Raw genomic sequence first — 19,412 nt, forward strand, 5'->3', positions numbered from 1 at the left:
GAAGCAATGTTGCAGTTAGTGAAAGAAAGTAAATTCACTATACAAGTGATGATTGAGCATTAGACCCCTGCAGTTAACAAACAGAATCACTGAAAATAAGAGAAACAACAAGAACATAAAAAAGAGGAGAGACGAGCAGAAACACAACTACAACTGACTCACAGCCACACAGCCTTAGATGAAATCAACTGAAAATTCAATAACTCACAGAGGATGATTAAACAACACCAAAAACAGCATTAAAATATTAACTTATTACAATCCAGTTTGGCTTTGTTTATTTTATATGGTACATGCACATTGAGAACAGCATGAATATGCTGGTCCACCAGCTAGACCAGCACTAACCAGCTTAAACCAGACTGAACCAGCACTAACCAGCATAAACCAGCCTGGACCAGCACTAACCAGCACTAACAAGCATAAACCAGCCTGGACCAGCACTAACCATCACCATACCAGCATTAACCAGCCTGGACCAGCACTATACCAGCATAAAGCAGACTGGACCAGCACTATACCAGCATAAAGCAGACTGGACCAGCACTATACCAGCATAAAGCAGACTGGACCAGCACTATACCAGCCTGGACCAGCACTATACCAGCATAAAGCAGACTGGACCAGTACTATACCAGCCTGGACCAGCACTATACCAGCATAAAGCAGACTGGACCAGCACTATACCAACATAAAGCAGACTGGACCAGCACTATACCAGCATAAAGCAGACTGGACCAGCACTATACCAGCATAAAGCAGACTGGACCAGCACTATACCAGCATAAAGCAGACTGGACCAGCACTATACCAGCCTGGACCAGCACTATACCAGCATAAAGCAGACTGGACCAGCACTATACCAGCATAAAGCAGACTGGACCACCACTATACCAGCATAAAACAGACTGGACCAGCACTATACCAGCCTGGACCAGCACTATACCAGCATAAAGCAGACTGGACCAGCACTATACCAGCATTAAGCAGACTGGACCAGCACTATACCAGCCTGGACCAGCACTATACCAGCATAAAGCAGACTGGACCAGCACTATACCCGCCTGGACCAGCACTATACCAGCATAAAGCAGACTGGACCAGCACTATACCAGCATAAAGCAGACTGGACCAGTACTATACCAGCCTGGACCAGCACTATACCAGCACTATACCAGCCTGGACCAGCACTATACCAGCATAAAGCAGACTGGACCAGCACTATACCAGCATAAAGCAGACTGGACCACCACTATATTACCAGCATAAAGCAGACTGGACCAGCACTATACCAGCCTGGACCAGCACTATACCAGCATAAAGCAGACTGGACCAGCACTATACCAGCATAAAGCAGACTGGACCAGCACTATACCAGCATAAAGCAGACTGGACCAGCACTATACCACCCTGGACCAGCACTATACCAGCATAAAGCAGACTGGACAAGCACTATACCAGCATAAAGCAGACTGGACCACCACTATACCAGCATAAAGCAGACTGGACCAGCACTATACCACCCTGGACCAGCACTATACCAGCATAAAGCAGACTGGACAAGCACTATACCAGCATAAAGCAGACTGGACCAGCACTATACCAGCCTGGACCAGCACTATACTAGCACTAACCAGCCTAGACCACCACTATGCCAGCACTTACCAGCCTGGACTAGCACTAACCAGCATAAAGCAGACTGGACCAGCACCAGCACTATACCAGCATAAACCAGCCTGGACCAGCACTTTACTAGCACTAACCAGCCTGGACCACCACTATACCAGCACTTACCAGCATAAACCAGCCTGGACCAGCACTAACCAGCACCATACCAGCATTAACCAGCCTGGACTAGCACTAACCAGCACTAACCTGCATAAACCAAGAATAAAGCCTGGACATGCTGGTTTATGCTGTATTTTTCAGCAGGGTATGAATCGGATTCAATCATGAAAAGACCAAAGAGAAAGGACAATTATGTGAAATATGCTTTTGTGTCTGAAAAATAATGGACACCTTTGAGGTTTCACCAGCACTGTGAGTCCTGTCCTTGCTTTGGTGCTCCACAGTGAGGTGACCTGATTTTGCAGGCACTGAAGGAGAGGCCTTTCTCTGTGGAGGTTAAGACAGCTTACATCAACTGCATTTATAAGCACCATCACACTTCCCATCCTTTTCCTGCTTCTGACATCAGTTTAAAGGAGGATGTGTGCTCATAATTTTACAGAATCCTATTTATGTTAGAGGTGGAACAAACTTTTATATCTAAATTTATTCTATCCAAGGAGTGCAGGCAATTTTGTCTGATTCATAAAAATGTTACTAAGAATTATATTACGTTATGCAAGCACTATAATCCATATTCCAGATTTGGGAGGTGATTTGTGGTAATGAGAAAGTGCTGGCTTCAGGTATTAGTCGAAACATAGAGTGATGTACCCAAACAGTGTTGCATAACATATAAAATAAGCCCTGTGCCATAGCAATGTTACCCTTATGCCACCTTGAGAGTGGCTTAAGTCAACAATCACACACAGGTAATAGCCTTATAGGAGTTAAAGGATGAAACACACTTTATGCTTGATGTTTACTAATGACGTCATCATAGTTCTGCATGTCTTTGACGTAGGTCACCGTGTCTGCTGTCAGTCTGGGGATGTCCCTCCTAGATTCAGTGACATCTGGCTGGAGTGTCACATTGACAGCTGTGTCTCGGTGCCAAGCTGAGCGGCCAGTGGCAGGTGTGTCCTGCCAAAAGGGACGCATTCAGACACACACTTCCAAACAGTCCCTGGACTATACTGCGTGCCGGGTAACGCTAAGGTTACTTCTCTCTGTCTCCTTCTCCGTCGGACACCGGCACAATGCAGGGCTCTTTTCTCCAGGCCCGCTGCGAAGATCCAATCATGACCACAGACTGGGGTCTTCCTCTGATCATCGCTCTTCTGCTGCTGGGGCTCCTCTACGTGTTCCTCTACCTGCCTGCTATCACGCAAAGAGCCCTGCTGGAACAGGCCCTCACTAACCAAAGCGCCGACTTGGACTTCCTTCCTAAAGAGGACTGAGCAGAAGTTCGTCCGTTTAGGATTGGCACAGCTGTTTATTATGTCCTTCTATGCAAGTAACCTGAACCTTGAAACCTGTGAAGCAGCATTTCCTTATCAGATGACGATAATGATGATGAGACACAGGCTTTTTGTTTTTTGCACAAGATTAAGACACCAAGAATAACTGCTACTCTTGAGATGTGAATGGTGAATCATATTTTACCACATTTGGAGGAGGAAGAGGATTGTGCATCTCTGAGATTTCTCACCACAGCCTTGTGTTTCCAGTCCAGCCCGAGGGAGAGGAATTAGTCATACAGAAGTCATCATTGCAGCTTATCGTGTCAGCCAGAAAGAATCACTATGATATTAGAGCTTGTAAATATTCTGTTTAAAATCCCTGCAATCAAACCTGCACAAAACTAATCTATTCAGCTCGAGGAAGGTGCGCCTTTGGATTTAAACCAGTAAAAAGGAGAAAAGAAATTGTAATTGTTGTAAATATATTATTAATGATTATGATTGGTTGATAATCTGTTTTTTTTTTTGGTGAAAATATTCAGTCTTTGGGGAGACCTTTCAAATTGTAACAATTTATGCATAATGTGATTTATGTGCCCTTTTTACCACCAAAATGTAGATGAATTTCATACATAATATTCAACAAATATGTATTTGAACCCATGTGGAATTTGTAAATGATTCACATTTATAGCAAGATATTATACAATATTTAAAGTAATACAGTTTTAATTGTATTTTATTATGTAATCTAATGATGTGTCTTATTGATGGATTGAATTGGTTCTTCTTTCATCTTTAAACTGAATGTGTTTAGATAGATTCAGGAAACAGGACGGTGGAGGGCAGACTTCTGCTTTGTTGAATCCTGCAACCGTTATAATAATAATAATAATATATTTATTTTGTATAGCCCCTTTAAAAGTAGCTTTCTCAAAGCGCTTTACAGACAGACATAACAGCAAAGGAGTAAGACAATGTAAATACAAAAATAAAAACATAACATTATGTTCATGTAAAAGCCATCCTAAAATAAAACGTTTTTAAAAGTCACTAAAGTTTTTGCTTCCCTGATGTCGGCCGGAAGAGAATTCCAGAGCTTAGGAGCATAGACAGAAAATGCTCGGTCACCCCACGGATGAAGCCGTGTCTTCGGAACAACCAAAAGTCCACTCTGCGAGGAGCGCAAGATGGCGACGTGGTGTGTAAGGAATTAATAAGTTAGTCTAATACTGAGGTGCCAGATTGTGTAGAGATTTATAGGCCAGCATAAGGATTTTAAAATCAATACGCTAACAGGTAGCCAGTGCTTTACTGCAATGTCAGAACCAGAACAAAAGTGGATGTTTCTTACTAGTTCAGATGACATTTTCCGGTGAAAATTCTTATGTTGGTCATACTTCCAAAAAGAATAATCTGTGATTCTGAATGCCAGTATCCACACCGTTGCGGCGACTGACAGCTGCGCACTCTCCTCAAACATTGTGTTCATCCGCGCTGTGCGGAGGCGAGGGTGTTGAAGTACAACTCACGTACAACTCACAGAGAATGGCGACAAAGAGGAAAAACTGCGGACTGCAGCTTTAAATAGTTAATTATTTAAAATAACACACAATCAGTTTAATAAATGGATTTGAATACTTATTTGAATACTTAATATTTAAGTATTATATACTTATTCTTATGGCCTCCATTAGTAATTGCTTATCCTCTAAGTGCTCAAGACATTATAGGAGCAAGGCTTTAGTGGATTTCTGGGATCATGGTGCTTTTGAATAGCGAGTGAAGCTGATTTAATCAACAGCCTTCAATGAAAAAGGAGATCTATTTTGTTTTATTGTATTTGACGGGAGTGCCCCATCATCAGATTAGCGCTTAATCTCTTACTGTCTTTGACTCTGGCAGTGGATGTGGGGTGTGTGGGTGTCACATAGAATAGGCTACATGTTCAGTATGCGTAATCTTTACGTGTGAGTGTGACCATAGTGTCGAGCTCAAAGTCAAAGGACATTTTTTATCTGATAGTTGCTTAAATGCCATAAATAAATAAATAAATAATATTTAATTGTTTAATTGATTATTTGTCGAAGCTCTTAAATGAACTACAAAAATCCACAAGGACTACAACAATGGCGCATTTTACCATTGACGCCAAATGCGATTGGTTGTCGTGTTTCTCATGGCCAAACGTCTGACGTCAACAGCTCCGTTTGATTTGGGAGCTGCAGAATAGTGGAAGATTGCCAATAAATACCGATTTAAAATAAATAATGGTGTTTTTTACGAAACAAAAAAGTGGCCAAAATCATCTTCAAAAATTCACCGTTTCTTTGTGTTGCAAAGAAGTAAGAAAATCTGGATTTTGAATGTCACGAGGGAGGGTGAGTAAATGATAACGAAATTGTGAACTGTCCATTTTTAACACAAAACTCTCACACACACACATATTTCAAATGAATACACTAGACCGTTTTCTGTGTGTACTGTGGCAGCAACTCCATTCTCAATCAGGGGGTGATTTATAGGACACTGCATCCACCTGTCATGTAAAAAGGGTTAATACACAGTCATCCATGATACCATTTGAACAGATATAATGCTTTTTGATCTGGGCTGGGGAGCTTGATTTGCTAAATGACTGTTAAATCTTCTCTGGTGATTTTAGGAGTGGGGAGGTGTGGTGGTGGGTGGGCTCAACTAAGGCTTATGCAGAAAAGATGCCCTACATGTGTGTTCATGTGGGTTAATGCTTGAAGACAGAGCCATTAAAGTTTTACCATGACAGCAATGTTTTATTGAGCAGCTTTCTCTGGACTGGGATATGCCAAAATTCGAGCAATAGATGCCGCAAATGCAGACATGGACTATCAGAACTCAGTGTGTATACAGAATTACAGCTCATGTTATAAATGATTGGATTCTTTTATTGTAAATTCGTTTATATATTATATCATATTATACTGCATTGGATTGTGTTTGTGTTTTTACAATTAACTAAAAGCAAATTTATGTTTTTACAATTAACTAAAAACCCATTAAAAAAGTAGTTCAACCTAAAATGAATAATCATTTATGTCATCATCATGTATGACTTTCTTTGAGGGTGATTAAATGATGACAGAAGTTTTGTTTTAGGATGAGCTATTGCTTTAAAGTGTTTGCTATTGCTTTAAAGTGTTTGCTGCAAAAATAAATATGGTCATGCAGTGTCGATGGTCCTTCTTTGATAGTGCAGAAGGAACTCTCTCACTGCGCATCATTCAATCTCTATGGCAGGGTTCCAGTTTCATAAGAGTGCTCCAGCATGTGCAACCTCGTGGGATAAAGCTAAAGGATGCTGTACTGGAGGAGAGAGTGAGCCGATTACATGATAGACCTACCCCGCTCTCTAGCAGGGACCTCCCTGACCCACCCTCCCCCTTCCAGAGCCAAATGGAAAGAGAAGGTCTGGTTATTTCTGTGATGTGTGTCCATGAATTGTTAATGTCTTTGAATTGGCTGACTGCGCTTTGCTGAGCCTGAGCTGGTTAATTAGACCTAAGGGAGGGAGCAAGAGAGAACAAAACTGACAAAGAAAAGTGGCATCATCTACTCTGAGATTATGCACAGTGGATCTCACCAGGTTGGATGAAGAAAGAAATCTATGTGTCTGATGTTATAATTCTCATCCAGTCTCAGATAGTAACTTTTACATTTTACTACGCCATTAAACCCAAACGTTTAAACTGTAGTAGACTTTTTATATACTATTTTAAATACTAATTTTGCTCTACTTAATTATGGGGGCATTTTTTGCCCAGATCCCCATTTAAATGTGTGATCCTGCTCCAATCTGATGCTTTGCATAAATCTGTAAGAAGCTTTTTTGTAGGTTTTTGCACTGCGGGTGGCATTTTCTAACGCGTGCATTCAAAAAGTGCTCACTAAATATTTTATTTCAGCTGTGCATTGCTTGAGTCTGCACTGTCTGCATGATGTTTCCTCTTAGATTTATTAATAATCCATAACCATTTGTATGCTCTACTTCACTGCGTTTTAAACCCAACCGCAAGTTAATTTGAAATGTTTTTTTTTTTTTTTTAAAGTACCTGGCAAGAGAACGACGTAGAAACAAAGAATGCAACCTCATTATCTCGCCATAAACATTGGTACACTGGCAAATCTCCAACTGTTGCAAGCACACAGGAGAGCGCTATAAAAGGAAGACTGTGGTCTTAAAGCCTGTGTTTCTTCTTTTGGAATGTTTCTAGAATCTTGTCGTCTCTCGGTCAGCGTGTTGCCATGGAATTCCCTGAGTGCCGCTCCCTCTCCTCATGTCACACAGTAACTTAGAGCGAGTCAGTATTTTTCCACAGTAAGACATACAGCATATACAGCTGCCATCAGTCTTAGCAGGCACACAGATGATGTGCACAGTTTGGAATGTCCCGTGGACTGTGTGCACCATACTCAATATATGCATGCACATATACAAATATATACTCTCAAAATTTCAAGAAGATGCATACTTTTGGGTCACCTCAGTGATTAATATTTAGGGTAGCGTTTGATGATTTTACCTCTGTCTCAGCTGCTGATGATGTGAAATGTTGTGGATGACTTCGTCCCAGACCGATTTCCCATAAGGCACTGCTGCTTCTACACCACATGTTCTGCTAACAAAGCACCAGAGATTAAAGAGCTGTCAGCTCGGGGCTTTAATCTCCTAAAGAGGGACCGCTGGGGCACACAGGCACGTCATAGCACATACTTCCTGTCACTGCCTGTTGTCTGAAGGAGGGATGGCAGTGACAGCTTTTATGCACAACTTAGAAGGTGAGGCGAAATGAAGTATGATGCTTTTTGCAAAAGACTCACCGTGTCCGTGTTTTCTTAGGCAAGATGCGAGTTTGATTGGGTTTTCTGAGAGATAGTGGGAGTGGCCATGTAACAGAGTAGAATAAGAGGCATTCAGTCCCTCTTGGGCAGTTCAGCCAGATCGTTGTGCAAACACAGCAGGCCCACTGGGGTTAAGTCAGCCATGTAATGACACCACAGTGGAATAATGGGCAGCCGTGCTCCAGTTTGTTTTTGTTTGCCTTGTAAAATGGCTGAATCGGAATTGTGAGGACACGTACCCTGGGAAGGAACCTCTCACTCAGGTTCAGTGTGCATAAGATCAGTCCGCCATTCGCAGCATTACAACCATACATCTTCCTCATTGAACACATTTGCACATGTACCCAAAAAAGTGGGCCAAAGATCACAATCCCAACACACATTTCCACTCATTCAATTTCCACTCAGCCAGTTCCAATTAGCCCAGGGCGCGGAACAGAAGAGATTTGAGGGGAGAGAAAAATGGGTGTCTCTAGAATCTTTGCACTGTCCTCATTTGAGGAAATGAAGCATGACCTCGGCTTGACCCGTCTCCCCTGGTGCTCAGGCTAATGGAGTGAGGCGTGCAGGTGTTCGACAGCGCTAAAGTATACGTGTAGGCCGACTATGTAAGAGTGCACTGACAGAACTGGATCAGTTGTCTTTGCCAGGGGACAAGAGCCACGCTGCTGTGACAGAAATGGCTCATAAATGGCCCCACACTGCATGCTACTTATACTGTATTAAGTCCTAAGGAGCCTACTTGATCATTGCTGCGGTCCATCTCTCAACCCCGATATCAGAATGAATGATTCAGGCGTGCTTATGAGTCTCAAGTTGTCTGCCACTCCTTAATGAACTACTCATGGAGCCTAAAGTACAACCCCAAATCCAGAGAAGCTGGAACATTTTGTAAAATGCAATAAAATCTGATTTGCTAATTGTCTTTAAACTTTATTTAACTGACAAAAGCACACAGAAAAGATTTTCAAAGTGTTCACTGATCAACTTGAGTGTGTTTTGTAAATATAAACACATTTTGATGGGTGCAACACAAAAGTTGGAACAGAGGCATTTTTACCACTGTCACATCGCCTTTCCTTTTAATTACACTTTTCAATCATTTGGGAATTGAGGATACTAATTGTTGCAGTTTTGCAAGTGGAATTTTTGCCCAATCTCGCCTGATATAAGACAGCTGCTCAACAGTCTGTGGTCATCATTGCCTGATTCTTTTCATGATGGGTCATACATTTTCAATAAAAGACAGATCTGGACTGCAGGCACTCAAACACATCCATTCTACGGGGTAAAGTGTCGAGAAACTACTCTGTTGTAGCACATGCAGAATGAGGCCTGAAATTGTCTTGCTTCCCAGGAAAGATGTCATCTTTAATGGCAGTATATGTCTCTGCATAGAATTGATGTAAAGCTTTCTCCTTGCGGAACAGAGATTCAAGTTGCATTTCTTGATGCAGTGGCAGACTGTGTTAAGTGGCAATGGTTTTCCAAAGTACTCCTGAGCCCATGTGGCTATTTTTAACACAGTAGCATGATGGTTTTCTCATGCAATGCCGTGTGAAGGGCTCAAAGGTCACGCTCATTCAACAGAGGTTTCCTGACTTTTCATTCATGGAGATTTCTCTGGATTCTCTGAATCTTTTCACAATATTATGTATGGTAGATGGTGAAAGACCTAAATGCTTTGCAATCCTGCATTGAGAAATTTGGCGAGCCATGACCCATCTTTGCTTGCAAAGACTGAGCCTTTTAGTGGATGCTCCTTTTATACCCGATACCCTCAGCTATTACCAGTTAACCTGCTAATTGTGGACTGTTTCAAAATCTGGATATTCTATAGTCTTTTATTTTGCCTCTGTCCCAACTTTTTTGGAGTGTGTCACAGCCATCAAAATTAAAATTTGTTTATGTTTACAAAATACAATGAATTTGGCCAGTGAAAAGATTGGAATTTTTTTCTTTGTACTATTAACTATTTTTATACACCTATAACAATTTAAAAATATATTTCACAATATATTTGTACATATACATAAATATATATTTCTTTGAAAATAATAATTAATATGTAAACCTCTACTAATGACTTCAGAGAAAAGTTGATTTGAGTTGATAATAGACTTTTATTTGCCCAATTTGGTCAAATTCAGTTCCTCATGTGCTTAAGACATGGTCATGCATGAGCTAAAAGGTTGGATTAGCCTTGCCTTGTGGTTAAAAATAACATGATTTGATTAAGGTTGACACTAATTATGTTTAAACGACCACAAAAGCGTTAACTTCATCTGAACTGGACCTATGTGATTTTAAAGGGTTTAATACTGCCTGGATCACACTTTTACACTCTGAGATTGTTCTCTTCACACAGCACATCTTTTTTAGATCCTCAAAGGAGAACAGCAAGAGTGTTTCGAGCAGCAAGTGGTTTTACAAGTCAGAACCCATCATTTATTCTCTCCTGTAATATGTCCATTCGCAGTCCATATGCCCTTCTTAGCATAAATCCCCATTTCAGATCCAGATATAGGATGCATTTGCCGTATTTAGATTTAAGAGGCATTAAGCTTTGCCATATATGCAGATTTACGGTCATTGTGTCAGACTTTGTCAGAGTAGCACTTTACCCCAGATGTGTACATTTAAGCAGACTATTGGTCCATGGGATCCCATATGTATTTAGAAATGTAGATTTGTGATGGGGGCTGAGAGAGTGGATTATTTTGGGCAGATTAGAGTGTCATCTGCTGCGGGTTCAACCGGCGTAGAGAGCAATCATGTGAATGTGTGGCTAGGCAACGGGCATCAGGATTACCAATTCCTAATCTTAGAGAGTGAGCCATTATCCACCGTTAGTCTCACGGCCCCCAGAACCACTCATGGCATCTTTGTTTGGTAAACGGGTGACGGCTGTACGGTCCGATACAACCACTCATGGCATCTTTGTTTGGTAAACTGGTGACGGCTGTACGGTCCGATACTCACAGGTCCATTAAGTGCACGAAGATGTATTGACTTTGATTAAAATGCCTGGCAAAGTTACACTTGCAATACGCAGATAGGTCTGAACAGAGTGAAGTCAGAGTGTGCAAAAAGAAGAGCTACAATTTTTCCTTAGATGGGAAGAAAAGAATCTCATGTGTTCTATTATTTAGCAGAGAATGAGTTTGTACATTTTTTTGCAGTGATTTGGGAATGCAGATAAAAATATGACAGACTGTGCTCATTGTGCTAGCGGACTTGTTCTACCAAATCTGTTTTATGGCTTTACATTTATGAAGGAGGTACCAGATCTGTTAAAGACAAACCAGATATGTTTAATGCATTATTGCATGTCAGTTTCAATTAATCTCATCAATATTGTTATGGATGAATCGCTTGTATTCTTCATTTGCTTTGGATAAAAGCATAATAAAGATATTTTGATAAAGATAAATAAATAAAGATAATTTGAAGAGGCTATATTACATTATTGTGAAGAAAGCACTGTATAAACATAAAAAGTGACTTTAGAAGATAGTTTGTTTTATCTCAGTATCATAGACATAAGCCTGTCACCCGCCTACAGTCCACAGCAATCGAGTTTCAGTCGAGTTTGTTAAACTGTTTATGTCTTGGGGGCGTCCATACAGAATGGATCCAGAATCTTGTTTCTTAATTGTTGGTCGATGTATACATATGCAGACATATGTCTCGCTCGTGCCATGAGCGTCGTGTTTGTAAGACATTTTGTCAAGTTAACAGCAGTTCAACTCTAAACTTTGAAACCATTCAGTTGAGTTCCATATGTTCCTCAGCTGTTTTGTTTCTCTTACCGGTATTCTTTGGCTTGCAAAAACATAAAAGGTAGTAATTCAAGTTTGAATGGCTCTTATGGTAGGAAAATCTCTTATGACTTGCACAAAATATTGTGGCCATGAATTAAGAATTTGTTCCCATGTTTTAGTTAAATCGTGCCCATGTTGTACTAATTTGTTCCCTTGTTTCAATCCCACAATTTAACAAAAATTAGGACATAAATAAGTACAACGTGGCCCTGATTGAACTAAAACAATGAGATTAATTAATGAATTAGTGGGAACACAAATTCTTAATTCGTGTCCAACGTTATCATGTTTTATTCTCCCCACATGTCATGTGCAGGGCTCCATATTGGGGTGAGGGGCCATGATTTAAAAATTGTATCACTATTATATTTGTAATGACTATTTCTATCTCTATCTATCTATTGTGTTAAATTGACAGCTGTACTTATTACTAATCTCAGTATAACTGTATTGTGTAAACACACAGAAATAAATTGCCCAACCCATGACACACACCCAATTGAAACACACAAATGACATTGAAGCTGTCTAAAAATCCTCTACTTTATTCAATAAGATGTTTTGTAAAACATTCAATAAAAAATGTAATCACTTATTGCTTGTTATTAAACTAGTACTTGATCGTATGCATATTTTCTCAAAGCATTCTCATATGTAACACACATCTAGATAATTAGACAGGTTTCTACTGTTTGAATATATAAAAACATGAACAAACCAAAAGTCATAAATTAACCCCACATCCTTGCCATAAGTGCAGATTGAGCTATTAATCTAAGAAAAGAACAAGAAAAAGCCTTGGCCAGTGCACAACCTCTCTGTTTGCATATCCATTCAATGCTTAAGGGTGCTGATGGTTTACAAGTCCCTCACAACACACATACATTCTTTTTAAGGAAATTGTGTACAAGGCAGTATTCGATGGTGACCTGGCAAGATGCGTTGTTGTTTTTTGTTTTGTTTTTATCCTTTAGCTTTTCAAGGAAGGAAGGGTGCAGTTGAACAACAGCAGGTCCATTGTAGCTTCTAAAGCAGTCGGCGCCGACAGCTTCGGTGGTGAACCAAACCATAAATAAATAAATTAATGATCATAAATAAGTAAATAAATTAAAACGATCTGTACATGTTTAAAAATGGTCTGTAAGTGAGAGTGCTGAGTTGTGGTGTAAATAGTGCACGAGCCTGCAGGAGAAATGGACATGCTGCGTAACAGAGGGAAACTCAAATATTTGCTGCCTTTGCCTTTTTGAGGCTTTTCTTCTCACCTCTGTCATGCAGTATGTTGTCTAACAGGCCTTTTCTGGCATTTCCATGTCGACACTACATGCCTGAACTCAAGATCAAGCGTGCAAGCAGAGGCGACAACACTGAAGTCAAAGAGAAATTCCACTAACTGCATATAAAGATATATATATATCGATGGTTATAAATATAATAGTAATGCATGTCAAAGTGTCAAATTCTGACTATATAGAGCTAGTGTTTTGTGTATGAGTGTGTGTGTTTTTTTTTTTTTGTTGTGCAGTGGATGCTAAACTGCTGTACATTCATGACGAGGGAATGAAACAGAGAGCAAGCGCCGTGTGATCCTGTCAGGCTTGTGGAGGCTCAGACGGAGGGCTGGGGCGACCGCTGCTGCTGCTGCTACTCTTTTATAGAAGCACACACTTGCCCTTCTCCACCCATGGGTTGTTCTTCATCAGCTCGGGATTCAGGAAAGGGTCCTCGGGCACACACTCCTCGATCCATTTCACCAGGCTAAGGAGAGGAAGGAGAAGGTCCCTCATCATTATGAGACACATTGCAAATTGCGCAACGTATTTAAAGTAACAAACCTCACATTTGATGCAAAAAATGGCTATTATTTAGGGGTAAATAGAGCAGAGACTTGTTCTGGATGTCTGTGACTTTGAACACAAAGTGTTGCTGAGTGATTTATGAAATTAGGGTCATGTAAGACAGCACCCATGTTGAGCAAATGATAAATGAGGGTGATAATCACGTAACTCTTTGCAGAAGCACCATCCATCACAGGCGATTAATAGAAATGATGTGTCCAAGATGAGAGTGATGATCTTAGATTAATCTGAGACTCAAGTAAAAATTTTAAGTCATCATGACCCAACTTTATGATGGATTTGCAATTGCTTGTTCAGCTAAACTGCGCAATAACACTGGAGGAACCACTACGCTGGCATAAACTGGGCTGATCATTGCTGGCTGGTAAAGTTTCATTTGTAACAGAGAAATTACCATTGTGAATACTTCAGGAAGAGAGCCCTGGGATGCAGGGAAATGAGATGTCACTATAATGTGACAGTGGCGGGTGTGACTAAGAGGCCATGCATGCTCTCAAATTGGAGAGTAAAGCACCAGAGATCTGAGAGCATTAGCTTTTTCCTGAACAATCACCAAGAGGACCTGACCTCTGGGCAGCCTAATTTGTGACATGAGGTGAACCTGCAAAATCAGAAATAACTGCAGTTATGAGTTCATGGTGACATTAGGGTTATTCAATCAGGAAACTGTTTAGAGAAAACCAATGACAAAACGGATTACTCTTCACTAAAAAAAGGAACTATGAAGTATGAACTATGTAAGTGGATAAGTTAGGCTAAAAATAACTACATTATTCAACTTATTAGATGATGATTTAACAATAAGTAATATTGATTTGAGTTGAAGTTTGAAGTTTTATTAATATTTTAATTGTTTCTTACTTGTATAAGTTATATTACCTCTAGTACTTACATTCGCTTAAAGCTTCAGCTGGACAAAAAAAAAAAAAGACCAACAATGGCAATTGCTGAGGTTTTAAGCTCACTATATCCACCTATTTTTAACGTTTAAGCGGGTGCAGCCATTTGTAACTTGAATGTGCTACCAGTGTCACCTGGTTCCATTTATTTTAGAAATGTTTCTTGAGAAAATTATCATATTAGAATGATTTCTGAAGAATCATGTGACACTGAAGACTGTCATAATGACTGTTGAAAATTCAGTTTTGCCATCATAGGAATAAATTACATCTTAAATGTGTGGTTTTTTTCTGTATGTTTGATCAAATAAATGCAGTTTCTGGTTTCAGAAACGTTAAAAAAAGACTTTTGAACAAAAGTGTATACTGAAACATTACTGAAACTCTTAAAAAGGCAATGTTTACCACAGCAAAGTTGTGAAATTGCTCCAATTAGCTAATCTAACTTGCATCGTATGCAAAGAGAGAGTGATATGAGAGACATGAGAGGAGCTCTATATTGTCAAACCAACAGTCAAATGTACGGTTGAGAGTTCATTATAACAAAATACTAGACTGCTCAATGCCACAATTGACCAATGAGAATTAAGTATTTGTATAATAAACTGACAGAATACATGGATGATGTTCTGATGACTTGCTGTTAGATTTTCTGTGCTTGATTATGTGATGTACAGCAACAAAAATAGAAGGAGGGTAGAACAAGTCATTATCTTTTCGGTTGTGATATGGGGCGACAGCATAAAATATACGGGTTGGAACTTGGAAAGAGAGACTATCATAGTATGAAGAACAAAAGAGAGCACACTCACTCGGTCACTGTCTTTGAGGATTTCTCCCTTTTGAAGGCCAGCTGGTACTTGAGGCTTTCTACCTCCTTCTTCATCTGGGGCAAGTCCATCTCATCCATGGCTGTGGCTTGATGTGGAAGTGATCAAACTAAACCTAAACAACAAAATTGAAACCAAAACCAATTGTACTACTGAAACTGCATTAGTGTATCTTTTACATGACTTTCTTTCAACAGCCATTCTACGGGATTTTTAGATTCTGTGCCGGCTCCAAATAAAAATGTAAAATAGTAGATAGATGTTGTTGTTTATGTATCTTTAACAGCTGATTTAGCATCAGTCAATGTGGATAGCAATTAAAAATCTTGCCAAACCAGCCCTTCACATAATTTGATGTGTATGCAACAACTAATGATTTGTGGATGTGATTTGTATGTCCATGCTGAACAGATTGCTTATGTGAAGTGATATGAAAATAATGCAATGACTACTAACAATGCAAAGCAAATTTTTGTAATATTTATTAAGTTATTTTGACTACCACAATAATGTGGGCTTTTTCAGAAAATAATGACATATGTGATATATCTTATTTAGAATTTGATGAATTAATTTAATTCAAATTTTAATTTGTGTTTTTGTTTTACTATTGAAAAAGCAAAAAAAGTGCCGTTGTTAACTTAAGGGACTGCTTCAACCTTATCTGTGTAATCTAATGTTATAAGGCTGATTCAGTCAAGTGAAGCTACATTATATATTTTTACTTGAATAACAGATAGTTATTCAGTGAAAATAGATGTCACCACATGAATCACATTTTAGATTACCTGACAAAGCATTTCTACATAACCACGATTATAACCACATATATTCTGTTATATTCTTGTTCTGGGATGTACTGCATGTGTTTAGCTTTGAGATAAATAAAGAATTGAGCAATGAGATGCTTGTCTAATGCTTGCTCCTCTCTTGAGCAGGGGTTGGGGGATCAGAGTTTGCGTCTTGAGGGTTTCAGTGTTGAGAGGAGTCCAGCGTTAGGGCATGTGTGAGCCAGAGAGCAGAAACAGTTCAGCATGCAGGTGTTCTGCTGCCTGTATACACCCGTCCCATAAAGGCTTTTAAGCGCTTCCCATCAACACCAGCCAGACACTGGAGCCTCTCACTCTAGTCTCAGATAGTGAAATCAGAGCTTTTAAACACACTCAGAGCAGCTGGGAGACTGTGCTGTTCTTCAAATCAAACGTGATGTTCAGAAATGGTTGGGGGACAAAGATGTTTTGCCAACTGTATGGTTAACTGTAATGCTCTAAAAATGTCCACTTTTCTCAAACCATCCATAATTACTTAATTCATATGGAGAGATATTCATGAAATTCATGACATTGTGTCCAAATATAATGGAAGCTGAAATCGGCTGTTGCCAGAAGGTAAATACACTGATTTCAGTGCTTCACTGAGGCCCTAAACAAATATAGAATCAATAGTGTCCCGAATATACAGCAGTTTGCTGCAAGGCATAAACCTTTCCCCCCCTTACCCATTAGTCATGATGAACCAAATATTATTGATGAACGCAGGGCTTGACATTAACTTTTTGCTCACCAGCCACTGTGGCTAGTGGTTTTCCAAAGTTATTAGCCATTCAGCATTTTCACTGGCCACAATTTTGACATTGATAGGGAAAAAATGGCCATTTAGATATTTTTAATATTATCTTTAATTTGGCAGCCGGTATATTAGGATGATGTCACTTTAAGACCTGATGCACGGATCTATTATACTGTTACACATGAATTTTCTTTACTTTCACTTAAAAACATAACTGTGTTTATGTGAATACTCATCAAGACCAGCATTTGACATTATTTTGTGTATATTTGACTGTTTAAGCGCAATAAGCAGCGAAAAAGAACTCAATTTAGTACTGAGAGGTGGCTTAATGTGCGCACACTTTGGGTGTGTGCACAAAAATTATGCGCAATCCCACACTGAAATTCAAGCCCTGTAACAACAACAATATTCATCCGGAGCAAATGAAACGAGTGAGGCGGGTTTGTGTCAACTTGCAGTCGGAGAGATGAGAAAGCAAGAAAGCTCAGCTGGTGTCGTGTATCTATTCTGCGGGAAACGAGTATTGGAAGCGTTTCAGATATTTCAGTATCGGTATCGAAAAATCAATATTTCTGACATCACTACATTGAACTTAGTTTATTTCAGATGCCTTTTTAAAAAGACAAAAATTGAAAAAAATTATATTATATATCAAATTTAACCCGTCAAAGTGGCTAATAGGGGTGACTGTGTTACACGCCACTGCTGAAGTCCAGCCGCATTTGGCGGGCGAGTGTTAATGTCAATGAATGATACCATTTTATATTTGTTAGTTTGTTTATAATATTATGTGTATAGGCAACTCATCATTACAGTAGGACAAGTGACATATTAGATGGAGGATGAGGATGAACTTCCCAAGCCAAGTTCTTCATGTAGGTCGTTCAATGATGTAGGTCATCACCATGTATTGCATCCAAATAGGGGGGGATTACATTTTAGTTTGGTAAAAAAAAAATGATTCAAAATGTAACAATTACAAAACAGAAGCAGAAAGACCTAAAGAAGATGAATCAAATCTATCAATGAATGTGATAGGTTAATTTCTGTAGCTATATCATCTGATGAAGACCAGCATGACTTGCTGTATCTCAGTTACCTCCAATGGGTGTATTAAGGTTTCACAGAGCATATAAAACTATTAAGAAGCTAATGCAGGCTGAGGCTGAATTGTAGGCTTATTTCTGTAAATATAGGCTACGTTTAAATAACCCAATGATTTTATTAATCAAAAAAGCGGGATGGATGAGGTAAAAGGAGGACGCTGAAAATCGAAGTTTTATATAACACCGGCAAATCGCTGGGAGCCACAGTGGTGATGGTGGGAGTGGGAAAACAATATGGAAAATGCACACACAAAAAAATAATATATGGATGTCCATCACAAATATTTCACGCCAACATAATAAGTTGTGTCAACTGCCATGAAGAGTCAATCGCGGAAAAAGATTAGATCGATGTGAATTCACAATTGTGTCGCTTACCTCGGTGATGTATCTTTGGGTAATACCCCCGAAGCCCGTCTTTGGCGCAGACTGTTCTTATCTATGAGAAATGTCCTTAGATTGATCAAAAAACACACATACGCCAGTGTCTAATTGGCGAAAACAAACGATGGACGATTGTGTGTCCGCTGTAGACAGCCAACAGACTGGACAGGGAGACTAAAGATAGGCTGGTAAGCTCCGGCAGCAGCGGCAGAGAGAGAGAGACAGCTGAAATAAACGATGCTGAAGAAGTTGAGCTGATGGCAGTGGTTACAGCCTAGTAAAGTGCAAGGACGCTGTTCAGTCGCTGCTGCTGGGCCAATGTAGAGGAGGTGCTGGGGCAAATCTGTCTGGGAGGGGGGGATCGGGGGGCGGTTATATGCTGTTGAAGTCTAACGTAAATGCCTCTTCTAATGTTGGAGACAAAAGGACGCCCGATGTCCCTTACCTATTCGCTAGAATTGTCAGTGTAAAGTGTTAGATTTTCCATATGCGGATTTGTTCCTACTCTTCTGGCTAGCCTACGTTTGATCCAGTATATATGCCCTAATATGGACAAATTGAGCTTCAACATGTTAGACTATTTTATGTTTCGCGAAGATTAAGCTTTTCTGTCAAAGAAAACATGTATTATTTAGCTGTGCGATTATTTTGTATTATACCACGGCTGTCAGCATGAATTTCTTGCTTTAATAAAGAAAAATCGTTCTTATTTATTTTCTCTCCGCCAACTAAAATAGTTCCAACCAAAACATCAAGCTTTGCGTGTTGCCACGCAACACGCAGACTGAAAGCCGGTGTGGAACGGTGTGGTATTGTGACGCGGAGCCACCGAGCTTTTCCCTTCCTAACCGTTCCTAACTCAAAGATTTCTTGTAATCCACTCCAGCTCTGCTCCAGGTTCATATCTAACTCATCGCTCATTAGTGAAAGAAACCGCCCTCGTTCCGAATTGTAATGGAGGAGCAGAAATACTGATGCTGCGAAAAAAT

General features: G+C 39.8%; 1 protein-coding gene across 1 annotated transcript; it reads right to left on the minus strand.

Annotated features, from left to right (window-relative positions):
- Nucleotides 1-12,296: 12,296 nt before the first annotated feature.
- gng13b (guanine nucleotide binding protein (G protein), gamma 13b) lies at nucleotides 12,297-18,782 on the minus strand. The gene is made up of 3 exons (XM_056240663.1): nucleotides 18,418-18,782; nucleotides 15,344-15,476; nucleotides 12,297-13,531 (listed from the first exon to the last, which is right to left on the minus strand). Exons 2-3 carry the CDS (start codon nucleotides 15,439-15,441, stop codon nucleotides 13,426-13,428), a joined length of 204 nt encoding a protein of 67 aa, XP_056096638.1. The 5' UTR covers nucleotides 15,442-15,476; nucleotides 18,418-18,782; the 3' UTR covers nucleotides 12,297-13,425.
- Between the last annotated feature and the right edge of the window lie 630 nt (nucleotides 18,783-19,412).

This window comes from Rhinichthys klamathensis, unplaced genomic scaffold, assembly GCF_029890125.1.
Source record: "Rhinichthys klamathensis goyatoka isolate OS25496 unplaced genomic scaffold, OSU_Roscu_1.1 h1tg000605l_1, whole genome shotgun sequence".
Classification (NCBI taxonomy): domain Eukaryota; kingdom Metazoa; phylum Chordata; class Actinopteri; order Cypriniformes; family Leuciscidae; genus Rhinichthys; species Rhinichthys klamathensis.

Bases quoted from the DNA above. Each gene is read 5' to 3' on its own strand.
- gng13b (XM_056240663.1), bottom strand. From the start codon at position 15,441: ATGGATGAGATGGACTTGCCCCAGATGAAGAAGGAGGTAGAAAGCCTC. The intron at 13,532-15,343 runs GTGAGTGTGCTC...TCCTCTCCTTAG, and splicing joins TCCTCAAAGACAGTGACCGA to CCTGGTGAAATGGATCGAGG.